The sequence below is a fragment of the Syngnathus leptorhynchus genome, chromosome 12, assembly GCF_054491065.1.
Source record: "Syngnathus leptorhynchus isolate UIUO chromosome 12, UIUO_Slep, whole genome shotgun sequence".
NCBI classification, from domain to species: domain Eukaryota; kingdom Metazoa; phylum Chordata; class Actinopteri; order Syngnathiformes; family Syngnathidae; genus Syngnathus; species Syngnathus leptorhynchus.
The window spans coordinates 7,518,929-7,540,772 of record NC_141206.1 but is presented as its reverse complement, the minus strand read 5'-3'; the positions used below and the strand labels follow the sequence as shown (position 1 = coordinate 7,540,772).

General features: G+C 44.0%; 1 protein-coding gene across 3 annotated transcripts in view; it reads left to right on the top strand.

Moving 5' to 3' along the window:
* LOC147048173 (mediator of RNA polymerase II transcription subunit 13-like) overlaps positions 1-21,844 on the top strand; it is a 51,711-nt gene that overhangs the window by 14,522 nt on the left and 15,345 nt on the right. For 2 of the 3 annotated variants that reach the window (XM_085926018.1, XM_085926019.1), the window contains 3 exons: positions 4,060-4,297; positions 18,164-18,248; positions 19,470-19,553. In XM_085926018.1, coding sequence (XP_085782144.1) covers positions 4,060-4,297; positions 18,164-18,248; positions 19,470-19,553 — 407 coding nt within the window. Of the gene's footprint in view, positions 1-4,059; positions 4,298-4,553; positions 5,749-18,163; positions 18,249-19,469; positions 19,554-21,844 lie in introns of those variants that run through there. The other variant, XM_085926020.1, reaches the window with a different exon arrangement.

Here is a 21,844-nt window from a genome sequence, read left to right as displayed (position 1 = left end):
CTTATGACAAATTGTCACGTGAGCGAGGGCCCAATATCGGCAGCTCGTCAAGCGTCCCAGCCGATTGGAAGTTGATGAGAAAGCGATGCCACTCGGCCAGAACAAGTGTCTCACTTGTGCCCGACGAGATAAAACTGCGGATACAAGCCGTCTCTCAATTGCCCAGAGGGCCTCCTTTGTCAGCCCATCAGCTCGCAAGGCTCTCCAAAGCCTCGTGTGAAGAACGAGAGAGCAACAAAAAAAAAAGTGTCATTGCTCTTGGATGGCGTATTTGCAAAGTGCGTGTCAGCTTTGATGGAACTGCCCACTTTACACATTAGCCACAATTATACAAGACCGCTAAAAGCTACAAGCGCGCCCGTTAAGACTAATATTCTTTTTTAAACACAAACGGTTTGAAGTGGCTAAGAATACGTTTTCATAAGGTAATTAAGACATTTAACGCAACAACAATAAAATTAACCGTTTTCACTTGCTCCCGGGTTCCCCATACGAGTTGTTTTATTTTTCTAGTATTTTACAATTATTGATGTCCAAAAGATTGTAAAAATGCCGGGCTGCTCAGGGAAGATGTTTTTTTTCCTCCCCTGCCTTATAATCTCTAAGGCAACCATCAAATTCTATTTAAAATTTGGTTCAAATGTTGAAAATCAGATCGTTAGATAGAAAAGCAAGAAATCAGCAGATATGAAAGGATATCTGACCTAAAAAGTGACTGAAGTTAAATGGGTTCTTGTCACCTTTCTATCAATCCCCAATTTGTCACAGCAAGAACCGTATTGATCTTCTATTGATATCCGAGCCAAGGTGCTTGTGGTCATATGTCACGCCGATTCATTGTTTGCCAAGTGTCAAGCCAGTTATCAGGGAAATCTCGCCTAAAGCCAGATCGATAACATTATGATTTTTATCTATCAACAATATCTAGTCCTATTGATTTTTTATTGACACGCCTACTTGCGGTGGCTGAGCCTCCGGCTGAAAGGCGGCTGAGTTCATTCTTAGAGCTTCGACATGTCAATTTTTATCAAAATTCACTCATCAATATTTTTTATTCTTTTTTGTGAGTAATGCCAGGATGATAAATCAAAGTCAGTGAAATACTCCCTATCTATTTTGGAGCTCCGTTTTGAGTTCACAAGCACACGCCTCCCTTCAGGACGACACTATGATAAAACTCTGCGCTGTAAGGAAATGAGCCTCGCTGTAATGGATGATGAAGATTATGAGGACATGTCCCGAGCTTGACCTTCTGCTTGAGTACACATACATGCGGTAATTCCAAGCCTGAGCTCCATCCAGGTCACCTTGTTTTCATCAGGACGGCGCAGTTAACACACTTGTTGTTTTGGTAAATGCTTGGAAATTTCAAAGTGATCGTTTTTGTTTTTTTTGTTTTTTTGGGTGTGTGGTTTTACAGTCGGCGGGGAAAACAGTAACTCTTGAGTAGTCATGAGATAGAAACAAAAAGGTTGTATGAGGTTAGTATTATGTGAGAAATGCTTTTATTAGCTTCTCTGTTTAAATCGGAAGATGACTGATGGGGGGGGGGGGGGGGGGGGGGGTTGTTGAGACACTCCCAAAAGGCTTTTGGTGACGGTGAGGCAGTGCTGAGAGATGAGAGGGAGAGCAGAGATAGTGAAAGATAATAGAGGTGAGAGGAAGGTCACCGTTTTAGTGGTGGAAGGGAAAGCTCTTGTTTTCGGGTTTGCCGCTGACTCTTAAATTGGACCGGGCGACCTAGTGAACAACAGGCAGGCTCAGAAGAGTTTTATTGACAGAGACAAAAATACACTCTTGTTTTTTTTCCACCCCTGTGACCTTTTTGCATTATGTTGGTATTTAGGTGATGACCAAAAATTTTTTTGTTTGTTTTTTGGGGCGATTTACTTGGAATATTCAGTTGCCATTTTTGTAATCTTAACATAAAGACTTAAAGAGATAAAATACAATATCAGAAATTTGAAACTTTTGCAGTGCGATTCTGGTGCAAGATTTAAATCCAGAAACTTTTTTTGTAAACATTTTTTTTTGCCCTTTAATATAAAAGTCAATACAACAAACATGCATGCACAGACACGACTTTATACACTTTGCTGTATCCACCTCCCGGTGATTAACATTCGTACCATTAAAGGTTGTTTTTGTTTGCGCGGCAGATTACAGCACTGATTTGTCACTAAACGCGAGCGATTGAACGGCAGATAATTTAATTTGCAGGGTCGACGGGGCTTTTCCCGCTCCCCTTTCACTCTAGTGTTTAAAGTGTGAATTTAGTAAATGCGTTACGATAACAGGCTGATAGTATCAGTCTAGCGTGATGAGACATCTCAGGCGCTGAATAATAGAATAGCAAAGGTGTTTCTATTCTATCGTGTATGTTATTATACCTCAGCTTGCAATGAATAATTTGCACAAAAAGAGTCTGGAGTACATGAACATGAAAGTGATCAGGAATCCAAAGGGACCAAACATTAGGAACAGCTCTCATTGTAATCTGGGGCTCAGGATTTGTTTTGATTTGAAGGCAATTTTTCCCTTGGGAAATAAATGGAAGTAGGAATAATGAGTCTGGCTTCAACCTGTTGCTTTCACGCAACATGCAAAAATATTTGATCATTTATGAATGATTAAATCTCTACGTGGCTCATTTGGATGTGCACGAGGCGGCCAATAAGGGGAAATCTAAAACGGATCTGCAGACAAATGAAGAAGACGTATATCCTTCAGTATTTAGTTGCAGAGTATAAATAATAGTATTGTTTGTTATTATCTGTCTACATTTGTTGCTGCACCATTTGTTTTTCTAATGCTAATTGAAAGCCTGTCGCAGCTCGGGAAACTTGAGTTACCAGGCACCACTACATTTTCAGCTAATCACAAAAAACGAGCATATTTACTGCTTGCATAAAAAAACAACAACGCTTCAATAAAAACGATGTAGGTGCGACAGGTCGAAAGATAAACAAGCGAGTGCACGTCTTTGTCTGTTTACATGAGCGCATCCAGCATGGCGTGCACGCCATCATCATAGCATCATGGTGTGACATGTCAAGCGCTCTATAAGTAATCCTCCACGAGCGCTTGTCGGGATTGGGCGACACCCCGCACGGAAAAGAAGTTTGCACATTTTGCCTTCTGTGCTCAACACTGACAGGTTGCATGACCACCCATCTCTCGCCACCCCCCCCCCTCCCCTCCCTGATCCAGTAGCAGTAGACAGCAGTGTCAAACAGTGGAAGGACTTTTGACACTGACTGGGAGTGACGAGGCAGCAGTGGAAGCAGATGTCTCTCTCTCTCTCTCACTCTCTCACTCACCCTTTTCTTTTTTTTTTTGCAATGTCTTCAGTAGACGCAGCATCCTTGACCTTGTCGTAGCTAATTTTAAGGCAGGGCTTATCGCAGCGCCAATGTTTATACCTCCCATTACACGCACTGTCATTATAGGAGGAACTCGTTTGCAATTATGGTTGCGCTCAGCATGCAGCTGTGCACACGTGCATTGTCGCTCGTGCTCGGATAAACGTGAATTTCAACAGGAAGTCGGCAAGCGTAATTGGACGTCCTCCGAGGAGTTATTGATCGCATTAGATGTATTTTTTTTTTTTTTTTTTTCATGTGAAACACAACAGGGCTATTGCAGTGTAAAAGCTTCGCCGCACTCACGTTATTGATTCACGCTTAGTGCTTGCTTTATATCATCCTGCGTGTAGGAAAATAAATACATACCAGATTGGCACTCAAAGATAAAAAGACCTCCGGCAAGTGAACAATTTTAGCAAATTGCTTACATCAGTAGACCTCCTGCAGCTTTTTTGGATTAAAAAAAAATTAAAAACCTAACTAACCGAGTAACTAACCGATGGCAATGAAAACAAACCAATTTCACAGAGATGAAGAAAAATCAATTCTAAGCACGTGCTCGGAAAGGAGTACAGTGGCGAGATGATCAAAGCTTTAATACAACTTGAAAAAGATAAATGCCCGCCGTTACGAATGACTGACAAGAAGAAACAATTGATGGATTAATCGTCATTTCTCTCTCCCCCCCCATCAGGCGGATTTGACGGGGATCAAATGGCGCTGCTACAACTTCCGCGGCGGCGGCGAATACGGTCCCGTGATCTCGGCGCCGGCCCAGGACGACCCGGTCCTGCGCAGCTTCATGCGCTGCGTGCAGGCCAACCTGTTGTGCGTGTGGCGCCGCAAGATCAAGCCCGATGCCAAGGAGCTGTGGATCTTCTGGTGGGGCGACGAGCCCAACCTGTCAGATGTCATCCATCATGAGCTGGAAGGTAAGCGGGAGGAGGAGGCAACACCAGTTGCTCCTCTTTTTCTGTCTGCTGTAATGTGCTAAAGTCTTGTTAGATTTGTTTAGAGAGGTGTATTTAAATCTGATCATTCATGCTAATACAGTTATCTAGTCAGAATTCAAAGTTGTTATGAAAAAGACATTATAAATATGCAGCGATGTCAGATAATAATACGAGTCAGATCATCTTTGCCCGTTGAAATAAATGGGAATGCCATTAATCCGTTCCAGCCTGCTTGCCACCCACAAACAACAATAACAAATACGTTTTTTTTTTATTGGGGTGAAAATAGCACACTATACAGTAATTGTGGATTTTATAAATTGTGTATTAGCATCAGCATTATGCTAGTGGATTTTCTTCACGTTTCTAACATCTTAATACGCGCTATGTGTTCTCCTCGTTAGCTTGATGGTTAATGTCAACTGGCAGTAGCAACATGAATAGTTTAGAGGCCTTTTTTGAAGGAATGTTAACTATTTGGTACTGTTTATCGTGAAGTGAGTTTGAGTAGAAAATTGGCCATTTGTTTTTTTTTTTTTGGGTGGGGGCAGAGTAAAAATTGACATGCGCTCGGTCACGCAACCGCTTGTCTTGTACTTGATTTGAAATGAGCCGTCATGGCAATTTGTGTCATAAGATGAAGTAGGTTCTTCTTTTACCGCAGTTCGGCGATTCCGCACAGACGCTGTCGTCGTCCAACACACAAAAGGCCTCTCGCGGGCGCGAGCTGTCAATTCCTCGGCGGGCTTTGCGTTGTTTGTTTAAGACGTGTTTGCGCTTAGTGCGTAAAAGTCCTTTACTCGTGCCTCCAATAGCACATATCTATAATGTGTTTGCTTTGCAGCTCAAGTGGTTATACGCTACTCGGGTACTATTGCTACGCCGAAGCGCACGCACGCACGCACACACAGGCGCGAGAACGAATCACAGTGAGCTATCGCACTTGTGAGACTGCTACTGTCAGCACTATTGGCCCTATTTATAGAAACATTTGCATTATCTGGCCGCGCACGTGTGTCGAAATCCAACATATCGACTAAGCCGCGGGAAGACGGCGCGCGGGGGAGGCGGGATTATATTATTCTGCCGCTGCTTTCATTAGAAGAGAAGATGGAGGTGGGGGGGGGGGAGATGGAAGCGTGGATGGAGGGGTTGTCACGATAGTGCGAATTGGCCATGAAAGAGCTTTGAAGACGCAACACGCGGATGCTCGACAGATGTCGGCTAAAGCTCTTTGTTTCCGCACGTGTAATACAGAGAGGTCCTTTGTACGTTGATATTGTTGCTCCAGACAGTCCTCAGTCATTTAATAGCCCGTCGGAAGTGTGCGGGATGGAGACGTAAACTCAGCGTGGTGCTCAGACGCAAATTAGGCTCCACCAGAGGCATCTCGGTTACATTGATGCGTTCCATGTACTGGACCCCTAAAGGTTTGAGAACCTCTGATCTGACCGTCTCTCCTTTTCAGTGATCGTGACTGTCAAATCGATATAAAAAAAAAAAAGAAAAGAGGATCCTGTAATTACAATGTCCGTCCGTGAACCCGCTGACGGAACGTGTTGGTGTGAAGAAGTGCTGAGTAGCCTCGCGGTTAAATGTTGAGTACGTCGCTATTGTTTGAAGGTGATAAATCTCTTGACTGATGCTTAAGTCTAAATAAATGATGCCTTTGAGATAGTGCCAGGAGTGTGCGCAGCCAGGATGGAGTATCTGTCGCACCCTCTGGCTCGCGCCACCTCTCTGATATTGTCTTTGCTTCAATGGCAAGTCTTTAAGGAGCCTGTTTTCACACTAAGTGGCGTCTTTAAAAATCCACAAGGGGGGAAAAAAACCAACAACAACACACAAGAGCAATTTTGAATGATGTTCATTCTAATCTGAAAAAAAAGTAGGTATTTGTTGGCATTCGTATCACGTTAGCAATGCTAGCCTGGTCTTGGTTGGAAAAACAGAAAAGGCAAACATTTTCATCCAGCTGAAGGATCATACACAACACAGCAGATTTTCGTATTGTGCAACGTCATCGCTGCGTTAATACTCGTGCACAAGCACAATCTGTGTTTGCAGATAATGAGATGATTCATCATAAGTATGAATATTTCATCAAAACAGGAGAGAGATATTATCTATTATCTGGCTTTTTAAATAAGTGCCAAATCGTAATATCCCAGCTGTGCTCCGAAGAGACCTTTATGCAAAGCAAAAGTAATTTATTAGACTTTGATATGCATTGCCCATGATCAGCTAATCAGCTAACCGTTAACAAACAAAGCCACACAATTCTTCAACATCTAGAAAAACAACCAACATACACCGATCTAAAATACATGGTTCTTTTATTTATTTTATGTCTATTCATATTTGTATACAATTCCACTGGTGTTCCTCAGGGTTCCTTACTAGCCCCTCTTTGTAGTCATTCTATGCCGTGGGGTTCAGTTTCTTTTTGTCAGAACGGAAAAAGGAGCATATGAGGTGGAGCTGATAATGAATGCAATGTATTTTCTGGTGAGAGTTAAGTAGAGGCTGATGACTTTGATCACGCCGCAGGCGGTGTTCCCATGTGCTGCCATGACAGCATGTGGTCAAGGTGAGTGCAGTAGGAAGACTTAACACAGCCAGGAAAATGTTTTATTCATAGAAAATCTACTGGATGACAGGAGAACATTTCAGGCTGTTTGTTCGTCCCTCCGCTTCAAATTTGTACAAATGTCGCAACCAATCATGGCTCATCTGTTTTCTGAAGCTGAGCTGTGATTGGTCCTTCGGAAAACCTGGCAACCGTGATGTGGTTTTTAGTCGACAGCAAGTGGCAAAATGGCCGCCCCCGGAGATAAATAAAAACGGGTGAATTTGGTTTAACTCATAGTAAGAGTAATTCAGAGTGAGAGCTCTTACTTGTTTTACAGGTCAATGTTACCAATACATGACAGCACCCCAGGGGGTATGTGTTGGTAACTACACTCAATTAAATGCATATTTAATTCAAACCACCCTTTGAAACACCACAGAGTGTAGACATGACTAAATAGCACATCTCAAATGTGTAATTTTAGATTCTCATAACCTACAATTGGCTTCACTTTCATCACCATCCGTCTCCTTTTGAAAAACATTTTAGCGTCATTACGAATGTTTGAGCAGTCACCGGCTTCCCGTGGGAGTGAAAGCGAAACAAAGTGAGAGATGAATTAAAAAACAAATCCGTCTCGTGCATTCCATTATCAATTCTGGTGAAATGAAAATATGCGAGCAACAAGTGGATCAGAGCGGCGGCACTTATGAGAAAATAATTATGTATCATGGAATTAACAAAAGAGGGCAGAGTGACTTGGACATGATTTGGGCTTTGGCAGTCACACGCATGCCTAAAACCAAACAAACAAACAAACAAACAAACAAACAAACAAACAAACAAACAGGAGTTAATGCTAATCTAAGATGCCAAACACAGGCAAAAGTATGGAGACAATCAATTAAATTAGAATATCCTCCTTATAGATGAGCAGAAGTCGTTGTAGTTGTAAAAACTGGCACCGCCTCCCGTAGGTGTAACGGTCAAGTGTCCGTATATTTTTGTTCGCGTCGCGGCTGTGTAGTGCGAAGACGTAAACCCGTTCATTTAACTCCCAGCAAGACACCAAATAAACACATTCGGCGAAAGTGTTCCTTAATTTGCTGTTGTAGGGCAGATTTGCTGAACAGATGCGGCGTTTATAGCCGTGTCCCCCCCCCCCCCAATACACATGCGTGCGTGCACACACACAAAATACACACACACACGATGGCACCTGTCCACCTAATAGCAGTATCACATCGTCGGATCAGTGATGCATGAAGTGTTTTGCTTGAAGTGCAGCGCAGCAGCAGTTGTTAAGGGACAAAAAGCTTGCACGCGTTTTAACCTTCTCACTTAACGGCGGCCCGGACGAATGTTAACGCGGCCAATCTTTATGCACTGCTGAGAGGGCTGCCCAATACACTTTAAGGGTTGTTGGGGAAATCTTAATTTCACATTGTCGCCGTGCGCAAATTAGCAGATGCTTCCCTGCGTGCGTCGCTGGCTGACTCATTTGTAAGAAAAAAAAAAAAAGGATGAGAAACACTTTGTTGTACTTAAATTCATTTTTTAGAAATTCAAACTTAGCTTGAATTTTTGTTCTTGGTAGCTACTTTTTTTGCAGATTGTGCCTCCGTGTGAATATCATTTGCCCATTCATTGACAATTAGTAGCACTGACTGCATTAGCAACTGTTTCTTTTAACCAATCCGATTTCCTTCCTTCATAGGTTTCGTTACCAAGCATTTAAGGTTACGACTGGCAGTAAATTGGCCAATATGAATTTGGCGGAAGGCGTCGGGGATTAAGGGCAAAGGGACCCACAGGTCATTTAAAAAAGAAAGAAGCAGAATAAAAATGAGTGTGGGTGAAAATGAGCTTTTCATTGGGTTATTTTAAAAGAGAAATGGCTATTATTATTCATTGCAGAGAAACATGCTCCTGAGAGTCCACGTGTCTGTTTGCCTTGTGAAAGGTGAAAAAGATATTTACGGATAAAAATGTAATTAAAGAGCTTTTTCGAGTGAATTTAGTCGGATTTGCTACAAAAGACGCTTGGCAGACAGCTGGCCTATTCAGGTAAACTAGTAAACGTCTCTCTAGTAGTTTCTAGCTGCAAACTGTTGATTTTTACTTTGCTGTACGTAATAATCTCAAGAGAATTACACATTGAATATTTAGACTAGTCCCTTAGCTTAATGCTAACATATACTGCAAAACGTCATAGACGGGCTAACGGTAATTAGCATTGATATTAACAGTAGCAGCGACACATCAACACAAAATTGCAATTAGATTCATTTTCAAAATCTTTCTAACCTAGTTCCCTGTATGGTGTTAAAAATTGGTCGTGATATCCTACTCGTAAAAAAAATAGGAAAGGTAGAGTGATGTTATTTTGATTAAAAGGCAGAGGGAAAAAAAAAATCTATCCTAGATCCATAACAACTCCTGAGCTGCTTTTCTGTGTCAACAAGTTTTCCTTGGCATGCCTTCTCTCTTGTGACGCCTGCCTCGCCTCTCCTCTCCTCTCTCCATCCTCTCCCTCCTCTTCTCAGCCTTTGTTGTGCTTTATTTTGCTCCGCTCGCTTGTTTTTGCCGCTTTTCTCTGTGATGTTAGCGTGCTTGGCAAATAAAAGGCGGGGGTGGGGTTTGCTGTACAAGTGCCAATCAACGCCCGCTCCTCTTCGCTCCTTCGGGATTTGTCTTAGGCGCATCTCTCACCCGAGCGCAACTTAAACCAGACGGAGTGAATAATTTCCTGTGATTTGGTTTGTTTGTAATGAAGGCAGTAACTAGGTCGCCACTTGCTTCAATAGTGACGAGGCTTCCTCAAAAGGAAGACCTATGGAGGTGATAAGACCCCTGGAGTGAGAATGGAGATGTTTGACCCCACCTCTCCCTCCCTGTTGCTAGTGAAAAAATGAGTCACATATGGAACCCCCTCAAAAAAAAAAAGAAAGGAAAACATGGGCGAAAAAGAGGGGTGGAGGGGCAGTCAGACGAGGGAGGGGAAGATATCCATGAGACGGAGGGGAGGAGGAGGAGTGCGCTTGCAAACAGAAGAAACGCCTTGTTAAGGAAGTGGGAGGCGACATCTGGGATTTGTCTTGAGGCCCATCAAATAGTCGGCGCGCCATATCCTCGGCTTATTTGGAGGAAAATTCACACCGAATGTGTGGCTAGTCTGTTCATCTCCAAACGGCAAACAAATGTTCAGTCATGGTGAAACAAGGAAACTGGGTTTTTTTTTTTTTTCTCCCTCCTCTAACTTGGCTCCCTCGGTAGTGAGGAGGAGGAGGGGGGGGGGGTTAAAAAAAAGAGGAAAAAATGACCTCAGTCTTGTTGACTTTTCTGTAAATTTGTCAGGAAGGACTGAGGATCTCTGATTTCCTTCCCTCCTTCTTTTGTATCCACCCCCTTTGGGCTGCCAGGGCGTGGCCTGTGACCTCCTGACCCTCCACTGTGTGTGTGTGTTTCAGTCGAGATGTAAGGGTGAAGTTTCCCAGCTGCACACAGAAGGGTGAGGGGGGGTAGAGAGGGGAGGGGGGGAGCATACATTTTCTTCTCCTTCCTTTAAAAAAAAAACCACACACACACACACCGCCAGAAAGAATGAGAGCTTTGTGTGTGTTTGCGCCTTCAGAAGAACGGGCAAAGAGAGACTGAAAAGCGACAGAGAGAATATTAAAGAAGTAAACAGATAGAGGAAAGAGTTTTTTCCAAGGTATCAGAGTTGACGGGGAGGCGGGGAAAAGTGCGACAAGGCTGCCAAAATGTGAACAAAAGCTCAACTTTCTTTTTCTTTTTTTTTCTTTTTCAATTTGAAACCACAATAACAGTCAGGAAATCGCACACCTCCGTTTTTTTGGTAACTGCATGGCACACATTGTGGCGTATAAAACGATTTGCTCCATCTTGTAAATTGTCACGAGAAGCAATCTCCACTTAAAAGTCAGCAGACAGAAAATGAACAACGTGTCTGTTAACGACGCTGCCTCCAGTTATCATGTCAGTCCATGAATCACTTTGTTTTCACCCATTAACCCATGCCCAAAGCCATCGGAAAAACACGAGGAGCCTCGAACACGGATGACTCATGTTTACTATGAGCAAATTCCTTCCGCCGCTATTCGTGGATCTTTTTCTACCACCGCTCTACGGCTGATTCGTTTTCCGCTTGAATGATACAAAACGTCGGCGACGCTCGTGAATGATTCGTTTTCGGCAGTGAGCGACCGTGAGTCGAGGCGTGCGTGCGGGATGTGATGCGCTTCCCTCCCTGTGTTTGAAGATCAGCAGTTTGTGTGGCCTTTCAGCTCGTGTTGAGTGACTACTACAGCCAAAATTGATTTTCTCCACTGGGCTTTTCCCGCAATTTTTTTTCTTTTTTTTTTTTTTTTTAATCAGCTTAGAAGAGCCGATTTTGTTGCCGTAGCCGCACGATCGATGCTCCCGCCGCAGCCGGTTTGCACTCGAGTTGGTTGACTCATTTGAATTAATGCCGTCAAACATGTTTGTGCGAGTTGAAAACTGTCAGCGATGAATCCGAGTCCTGATCCGAGACTCGTTTCATTCGTTCATAAACGCCGCGAGTGGCTGAGGAGGCGGCGAGCTCGGCCGATTCGTCCCCACGCTTGAATCGAGTGCATCTTGGTCCTCCCTGGGAAAAAGCCAGGAGGGCTCTCCAGCTCCCTCCCCGCTCCTCCATTTGGGGAGGGGCGAAGGCGTGTAGGTGAAGGAGAGAGCGAGAGAGCGAGCGCTTAACTGTCAATCTGCGGCCGCCGTCCCCCCCCCCCCCCCCCCCCCCCTACCCCCACCACCCGCTCCAGTGGCAGTTAGGGAGCCCTGTGGAGTCCCACTAAGCCTCTCAATAGCCGCCTTGCCTCCCACCTCGAGTCTCATTCACTTCTAATGAGGTGCTCAAGTGTCTGTGGCTTAACACGAGGGTCAACAGCACAGAAATGAGACCTTTTATTTGATGATTATTTTTCATAAACAGCCATTTGCATAAATGCAAACGTGATCAATGGAATTAGGCTCGTTGGATGCTCGACTGAGAGTCTCTTGACCTCATAGGAGGTTATGGCGCCCAGGAATTATTATTTTTTTTAACCAACTTGCTTCTACTGTATGTGATGTGCTGCTGCTGTTGTTTTCCCTCTTTCCTCAAAGAGTTCTCCGGATCAGAATCAAATGCGTTGACATGACGCAAAAGGCTAACAGCCGGGGTTGAAAAGGTTGATGTTTGTTTCTTTGAGAATCCTCTTAATATCTTTTTCTTATCCTTCTTGACATTTCTCTCCGTATTGCCGCCCTCTAAACTTGGGTTGTGTACTGATATGCTCTTCAAAGCTATAAATGGAGCGATGCCATATGTTCTTTTGTGCTAACAACATGATGTCATACTTAAGAGTAAACTGTCAATAAAGGTTCACCCGCAAGCAAACACTTTTACACAGACAGAGGAAACGCGGTGTGTTTTGGAGGAGAGGCGACATCATAAAAGTGGGACCTAAAACCCAGACTATCATACACATTTTTATAATCTCATCGGTTAAAGGAAGCACGCTCAGCAAATTAGGCCGAAAAGAGTCGGGTCCATTCAGAGGAGCCATAAACTACGGCGCGCAGAATTTTAATGCTACCTAGTTGCTTGATATCTTTATTAAAACACATCTAAGGAATTCATCCTTTTTTTTAACGTGTATTTTCTTTTGAATTTAATTGAAAATTTAAATTAATTGGATTCAAAATCTTTTTAAGAGAGTCCTAGTCAAGAGGCAGCAACAAATAGCAACATCGATTTTTAAGTTAGCTAGCTAACTATGTATTACACAACAAGGAGGGTTAAAGGAGTAATCCAAGATTTTTTGTAAAATCAATGCATACTTAAAATCGGTGTTCATCAGTATGATTACTTGGGGTGAAATCTTCTCCAACTAATTTTTCCATTTCATGATATTTTATTCATTAAATGTCGGCGTTATGGAAGCCAGGATACCAGCTGTGATTCTGTGCAAATGCAAATGAGACCGAGAGGAGTTTCTAGACGACGTGCGAAAAAACAGCTCGCAGACACCACGTCCCGTTCATTTATTCATTACCGGCGACTTATGGGAGAACACTTGGCACTTTGCATCCATCCGCGCCGCTTCCCAAACATCAAAACGATTCGCTTTGTGTGTGTGTGTGTGTGTGCGCGTGTGTGAAGAGTCACAGTAAGTGACTGTCAGTTATGACGGAGTGAATGGGGAAAGTCGGTGTTAGCGTTGGTGAGATGCCAACACACAAAAAAACAGAGCGGCCACACATTTGGCGCCATCTTTTCCCTGCTGCTCCTCTCCAGTCCTTTTCAATCCGCCGCAGTCTTTGCGTTAATACAGTAAATAGCCGGTGAATTATATATTTGCGCTGTCAACACGCTGTCACACTATCCCGCATGCTATCGCAGCAACTGTGATGCTTAATCAATTAAACAGTTTATCGCGTGCAATCTGTTCTCCGGCTCCGCTGAGATGATTATCCGTACATTTTTGTTTTTAATCTGTAAAAATGTCCTCTTTTTGATTTGAGCGGGAGACTAAGTGAATATTTGAGCTGTGCTCGTGGGGGGTTTGATGTTGGTATTTTGTGTTGCTTTCAATAATTGATTTTCCCTTTTCAGTGTGCCCATGACATTTACTTCTCCCCGATTATGTAACGAAATAGAGACTGAAATATGTTTTCAGCTCTTGTTGTCACTTTGACTGTTCAGTTTTAAGAAGCAAATTATTGTGAATGTAATTAGTGAAGCAGAGACTGATGGTTTTATTTTGTACTGTATTTGGGGATTTTTATTTAGCTTTCCTAATTCACTTAGCAAACATCTATTCTTGCATGCTGCCTTGTTTCGATAGCAGTCGACATAAAGTTCGATGTAAATTGCCAAATACAAGAAATAAGCGGTTAGCGGGATTCAAGATTTAAACCTTGAATGCCTTTTAGTCGCGAAAGTCCAACGTACAGTTGAAACTAGTTTTTCACATCTGCTCAGATAGTTCTGTTTTTTTTGTGTGTTATTTTTGTCTTTCCCCTACACCCTGAGTCAAATTCCCCCCTTGTCAAAGCCAAGAGAGAAAAGCAAAGTACTGAGAAGTAACAAGGGGAAGTTGTTTGAGTGCCGAGAGAGCGAGCCGGTCATCCGCCCGCTTCTACCCTCCACTTTGACCTCGGCGTCACAGAGGTGGAGCTCTGCTGACTGCAACTTGACTCCGCCGCTTCAATTCTCACTCTCGCCACAAAACAGCGATGAACTTTTTGATCCTAACTAGTATATATTTTTTTTTCCTCTCTCCTATTTTTAACATACATGCCATCATGTCTGTTTGCACCACTGCTACACATTCTAAACACCTCCAGACGCAGCCTACACATCCCTGGTGCCTTCTTTTTTTTTTTTTTGCCTGACTCACCCTCACAACTATGCAAGCAACTCCAGCTCAGTCACTTAATTGATTCCAGACTTCCCTCCACAAGCCTTCACTCTCCATAAGCGTCCTCCTGGACTCTCTGGGTCTCAGTGCCGAGTTCATGTTTCCATTACATGGTGTCTAATGACTTGATGGAAACATGCTTGTCCATGTGCAATGTTAGCTTAAGACAATAATTGTGTTGCTAAATTGGCAGCGCTACGCAACTTTATGCCCTCCCCCGGGTTGCAACTTTTCGATTATGTAGCAATTTTTTTTTACATCAATTTCTCGAGGACACGTCGTCTCCTCACTCTTCTCTTGAATCCACCTCATCCAGTATACATACTTAAATAAATTACACTTGTGGTCGGAGAAGTGGCTTTGAAAAACAAGCTGGCGGCATCTCGAGGTTGTAATCGACTTCATGATGTTGAAACAAGGTGTCATTTAAAAAAAAAAAACCCAAAAGAATCACCTTGTTTAAAGTGGAACAACATTTGCGAAAGGTGTATCCTCAAGAAAATAGCTTGCCTCGGTTTTATCGCACTTTTAAGAACTGTTATTACAACACAGAATTGTGTATTTGTTGTGTAGCTGAGTGTAAACACACACACACACAGCCCGCTAACAATATTCACGCACTGCTGGATAAATTCAACCTCATTAGAGTGTTGCTACATGCTATTGACCTTACCTGGCCCTGTCATAATCAGTACACTTGATGCTTATGTGAGGAAAATAGGAAAACACCTGCAGTCAAACAAAGGTGTCGCATAAACTGCACTTATTTTAGATTGCAGCATATCTGCACGAGCTTCGCGCCACGGCCCAGACGGGGCTAGTTTAGGGGGGAACGGGTCGGCCCTTGAGCTGCTGGTGATATTGATTCCAGGCAAATGAACAAATGGCAGAGCCGGAGAAAAGGGAAGGAGGCGTGCGGGGAAAGGTCGCCGCGTGTTGTCGCACCTTGGAGATCAATAGCAGCTTTGTTTGTTGGCTCGCCAGTGTGCTCGGCGAGGGATCGCGCCCCCTAGTGGTGATGTAAAAGACGGTGGAGTTGCGTGGCCGTCAAACATGGCTTATGTTTGCAATTTGTTCATTTGAAGTCTGAGCTTTAATTAAGTTTTGGCGTGTTTGAGGAATCAAACTGTAAATTGAAAAAAATCTCTATTTATATACCCACCTGTTGATAAATTGCAGTTAGTCAAATAGTTTTAAATACAGTGCAGAAAATCTACTTTTAAAAGGACTTTTCCCCTCTCCTGCAATGTCCCAGCCTTGTTTTGTGCGCTAATCAGTAAAAAGGCAAAATGACTTTAATCTAATTGAGAGAGTGTGGCCGATAACGTGCGGGGCATTTACATTCTCTCCGGGGCGTACTGCAGTTGGCTGTTGCCGCCGCCGCCGCGTCTGTGATGAATGACGGATCATGATGCATTAAAGCCCTATTGCACTCAGCTGCACATTTGAGTCTCTGCAGCACGCTTTTCCCTCGGGCCATCTGTTTTCCTCCCCTGATTAACAGGCAGTAAATCTGAAAATGTGGCGCTTAGTGACGCGCTGTTGCTACAGTGACAGCGGCGCCGTGTTTTCCTCCAGCCGACACGCACAATTTCGACATCGCCGTCGCCGCGTGTTGAATTTGACGAGCTTTTCTGAACGCTATTGACACTTGTGCTGATGCGGTGCTAACTCTAATGGGGATTGTGTAGTTGGGGTCTAAATGTATTCCGTTACTACTGTCGGGATCCATAAAAAGAAGGTTATACTGTACTGCTGCTTTTTTGTGGGAGAGAGGCAGAAAAAAAACACTTTATTGGAAAAGACTTGAAAGTTGTTGTGTTGGAGTACATTAGTTTTTCACTTTGAGAAGTGTAAAGTGAAAGGAAAATTCCAGACTTAACATAAACATATACTTCCTTGACAATTACTACTTTCCTCTCAGCCCTATCATTGATACATCTTAAAGTGTTGCACCTTAAAGTATACAAAATATGCAAATGATTTAGCTTCACGTAGGTTCCAGAAGGCAAAAAAAAGCAAATAGATGAAGCGGCTAATGCTAATTAGCATCAGTGGTACAGTGAATGCGACAAATTGAACACAAAGGTTGCAGCAACATCATGTAGACAGACAACATCTGTGCTCATAAGTTCTTCATCCTCTGCATTGAATGACCAATATTAGTGGCAGGTTTTGGGAATAGAATTTCAAATAGTCACTTTTGCTCTACTTTTGTTCTCAATTGGTTGACATAAAGCGGGGTGTGAGAAGATGTTTTCCTCCCTCCCCCCCGTCTTGTCGGTCGAGTTCAGCAGTGGTGAGCTGCAAAGTTGATCTTTTTTAAGAGGTGTACAGAGAAAGAAGAGATATCAGGAGAGCGGTGAGAGCTAATGAGCTGGATTTTGCCCGAGACTTGGCATTCTGCTCATCTCACTGCTGTGTTAGATAGAGCGAGCTGGCTCCAGCAAGCTTCCTGTCTGCGCCCTCAAGCAGGAGTAAATGAGGGCTGGGTGTTGGGGAGGGAGCAGGAGGGGGGGGAGGAGGTGGATTGGGTGTTGGAAGCAAGAGAACAGAGGAAGAAGGAGGAGGAGGAGAAGCAGGAGGAGGGCACGCTGTTGAAATTGAATGCCAGGACGCCATGTTCTCGCGCCTGCGTTTCCATGGCGACAGGGTAATTCTGGCGAGTAAGGAAATTTCATTCACCCCTGTTAAGAGGCAGGGGGGGGGGGGGGAACGCGAGATGAAAATATTAACCGAGCACAAGGGCGGGAAGACACATGACATAAATATGAGATGGAGAATGAAGCACCACCACCACCACCACCCCATGAGATCTTTGCATTCCTCTTTTCTGTGATGATGCTGGGGTTTGTGTGTGTCCCCCCCCCCCCACCCCACGCCCCAACATCACTTCCCCACACGCAAACACAACACCCACCCTGCACACGCTCAGCCCTGCAGGTATACAGTATGGCGCAGAACAAAGACAAGCACTGTTAACTGGACACTTGCTGTGTGTGTTTATTTGGGAGCTGCAGTACAGTAACATTCCTAAGCGCCCCCCCCGCCCCCATTTTTATCATATATATTTATACCTGAATGTTAGATAAAGAAATTGTCAAAATAAAAAGCTGTTAATTAACACTCTAAGTTTGAGTTTATTGTCAAACGACCCAATTAGACCCAACCTTTTAATATATTCACAAAACACAACATTTTTTTTCCTTTTAGACCCAAATTGGGTTACATTTGACCCACCTCTTTTTAGCTTGTAGCTCACTTGCATGTCAGCAACCTTTTATTTGTTGTTTTTGCCCGGAGGCTGTTGTGATGGGGGTTTAAAAAAAAAAAAAAAAAAAAGGGGGGCTAGCCCACAACTGAACACGCATGTGCAAGAATCCGAGCACGCGAGTGGCGCCAGGGCCTCGGCGACCGACCGACCGCACGCTCGCTCTCGGGCTAAGCGAGGCTGACAACTGCACTGGGCTTGACTGGCCTGTCGCCGCAGCTAACCTGACACTCGCCCAGTGTGCGCACTCACATCCACACACACTTGCTCTCAGTGACATCACAGCGCGCGTTTTCATCCCCGAGCGCGATTCCCGATATGATGCGCACGTTCCCTCCCTCATCAGCGCATGCAGCATGTGATGACAGAGCACGCCATAAACAAGCACGCGCGTTGTTTATAATCCTCAAGCTGGCCGCTGCAGATGCTTCTCTGTCTCTGAAAACATCATTACTGTTGCCACCGAGAGGGATTATAAAGCAGAGCGGGTAATAATGCCGTATATTGAGATTTATAATTTGATGATTTTCACTTTTCAGTGGCCGAGGAGGGGCTGTGGGAGTGCGGACTGTCCTACGAGTGCAGGACCCTGCTGTTTAAGGCCGTACACAACCTGCTGGAAAGGTAAATGAGAAAGTCCATGGCAAAAACATACAACGCCTTTTTGGAATTCCAAAACCATTTTCTCAGAGAAAAATAACGATACATTACAGTTCTGATCAAGTTTGTCCGGTTTTGAAAAAGAACACATCCACCGAAAAGTAATTTCCCGTCAGTCTCCGAGGTCAATTTCGAAAGATATTTGAAGTGCGTCCCCAAACAAAAAGTGCTAAACTAAATAATTAGACATCGCCACTTGTCTTCTGGCATCCTCACCTCACTGAAAATTAATAATTTGAGCAGTGAATCATTTGCTCAAGTACCCAAAGCTCTCTTTTCTGAGCCAGAGCCATCTGTTAAATGAAGCAGCACATATTTGCTCTCTATTAAGTGAAGCATCAGCGATCATCATAGGGGGCAGGCGGAATTAACCTTCCTATTACCTTGAAGCTAACTTCTTTTATTGCTAGCTATTTCCGGCGCGACAGCCATCGCCTTTTCCTTCGCCACCAAATAAACTTTGTCGCCGGGCGGCCGATTTACTTTTCGCTCCGCTCAAATGAGCATAAATTCGAGTCAAGTGGCTCTTAATCAAACAATCACAAGCAAAGCAATTAGGAACCATTTGATAAACTGCAACCGAGCAAACGATCGGGACCATTAGAAAAGGCAGAGTTGTAATCGTTTGACTAAATTACCTACCTGAAGCTCGAGATTGTGTCAAGCAAAGTATACGAACGGCGATTTCTTCACTATTGAAATGATGCCAAATTTGAGCGTTACAATCAAACAAAGGTCCGACTGTCAGATTATTTTGTGGTGTGAGGTGCATGGAAAACAGTTAAGCTAAAATTAAGTTAAACTAGCTACACACGTAGCGGATGGAAACACTGGAGGCTGCGCAAATCCAATCTCTAAAACAATCGTGTAAATCCTTGACTCGAGGTCAGAGGATCCGGTTCGGAATTCCCTGGTGCCGGCACATGGAGTAAAAGTCAAGACCGTGGAGACGGTCACTGAAGGAAAGCAAGAAAAACCTCTGGAACTCAACTATTTGATAGCATCAAAAGTGTCCACTGTGCTGTTTACTCTGCTGCCCGACTTTTCCGCTTCCTTGTTTTGTTCGGCCGCGCGTTTCTATGAGACAGCCTGCTGTTGAATGCCAAGGATAATGATCATCATTATTATTATTATCCCGGTGAAGTGTGCGTCTTACATTCTCTTTTGTTCTTCTCCCCGCCGCAGATGTCTAATGGACAAAGGATTCGTGAGAGTCGGCAAGTGGTTCTTCAAGCCGCACCAACTGCAGGAAAAGTCTCTAGGCAGCAGGTGAGTGGAATTCCCAGCTCGCGGGGAAACATTGTGAGGCTATTCAAAGGGTTCATTTTCCCCTCCTGTCTGGATGTTTGTATGCCTTAGTAGACTCTAGTGACACTTTACCACAATCGGATACGTTTTTGCTTCTCCGACTGGGGCAGATGAAAGTGGCGATGTCGAATTTATGACCAAAAGCTCCAAATGGGAGGAGTAGAATGTTTGTTGGTTGTAATAATTACTGATGTAGGGAGACTTCGAAATATCTGTTGTCATGTGGCGTGCACCGCTGCGAAGCCACCACCCCCAACAAACACCCCCCCCCTCCTATCCCATCCTTGCCTCACGCTGAGCCACTGTTGCCTCTTTGAATTATTGAGCATCCTGCAAAGAGGGAGAAGGCGGAATATCAGCGCAGCTTTCAATGTCCACAAACAAAACAAAAGGCTTTGGTGAATGACACTTTTGATGTTTTTTTTTTTTTTTTTATTATTTTTTATTTTTTTTTATACAGCCGCACTGCTTTGCTTGCACTTCACATGCGTCCCTCCAAATGCACCCCGCATGTTTCTTTTCCACAATAGCATTGCTTGCGCTAGACTCAGGAATCCCCTCTGCACATCAGAACACCCCCCCCCCCCCCCCCCCCACACACACACACACACACCACGAGGGAGCATTGCTCAGTTGATGTCATGTGACCTCCCGCCTCAGCTGTAACCAGCTCCTTTGTCTCCTCTGCACCTCCACACCGTCGGTGCCTTTTATCCCCAACAGAGGGCGTCTACAACAGCGCGCCATGCCATCATCATGGCCCAACACCCCCCCCCCCGCCTTTGTCAAGCTTCCCCGGTGTTTATCTCGCGTGCGTCCCTGGGGCCATAGTGGCGGAGAAGAGCGGCGCATCCAGGAGAGAATTCCAAAACCTCCTCCCTCCGCTCTCTTTGTGTCGGAATGAGGAGGAAGCTCTCTGGGTTGGGAGCGAATTGCATCAGACGCTTAAAAAGGGGGTGGGTGGGGGTTCACTGGGAGGGAGAGGGAAAAGAGGGGGGGGGGCCGAAGTGACGGTCATAAATTAATCATTACTACAGACGGCTGAATTGATGCATTACAGTCTGTCCCTCTCATTAGTTCAGTCAGTTGTACGCACGCCAACTACAATACAATGTAAATTTATCGAGGCTCTCATTCGAATTCATGACCGCATACAGGACAGCATATTATGTTTTAAAGCTTAAAAAAAAAAAAAAAAGAAATCCTCTTGTGACTGAAGACGCTAGAGAATGTGGTATGATTTCCCTAACAATACTTCATAGTAAATAAATAGCGCACAGATGCTCCGCTCTCCTCGGGTGACATTGAGCTATTAGCCGTCGTCTTGGCAACAGACACTTGGTGCCCAGCCATATCCCAAGGTCACGGAATATCCAAGCAGAAAGAGAAACATTTTTTTTTTTGGTGCTATTGTATATGTCCTATTTGTAATCTCTGGTACAATAAGGAGCGTTGATGAATTTTTTTTTTTGGGGGGGGCAGTCAGGTGACCCACTGCAGTGATTCCCAAAGAAAGGAAAAGATGAACTGTTCAAACTGTGCATACGGTAACTGTAGCACTGACTTGTTCTTCCATTATTCAAAGATCGAATCTACCAAATGAAAAAAAACAAATCTTTCACCAGAGGAAAAAAAGTTTGATTCCACCTAAAGACGCAATCATACAACCTGACTGGGTGTCATGAAGTCATTATAGCTGTCAAAATCCTTGCTAATGCTAAACACCGAGCAATTCATGTGAAAGTTTCTCATTAGAGGAGATGTACGCGTACTGACAGAATTTGCAATTAAAGTTATCGTCAGGAGCCCATCGTTTGCGTCGCGGCCAATTTCTCGTTAAATACGCCGTTTGTATTGACACGCGACAAACGTGTTATACAACACGTGTAACGGGGCTCCCCGGAGATTGGAGAACACAAACAATGACAATATTCCGTGGATGTCTTCTAACATTCTTACATTAGAAGCTAAACCAAAGCGAGAGGTTGAAATGAAACTAATTACTTAAGCGCGGATAGATCAAAAAGTAAAAAAAAAAGACTGGCCGTCCGTTTTTAACGGTTGCAATTGAGTCGAGGAACGAGTTTGAGTTGCCTGGCATCTTATGTTAAGATATATTACTTTAGTTTTTCTTCCCCCCCCCCCCCCCCCCCTGTGACTTGCCAGCCCAAACTTGACATACTGCTTTAAATCAAATAGAGTTAACACAGCACAGTCTGCATCCGTTACACTGCTGGCTTCTAAATACCGAT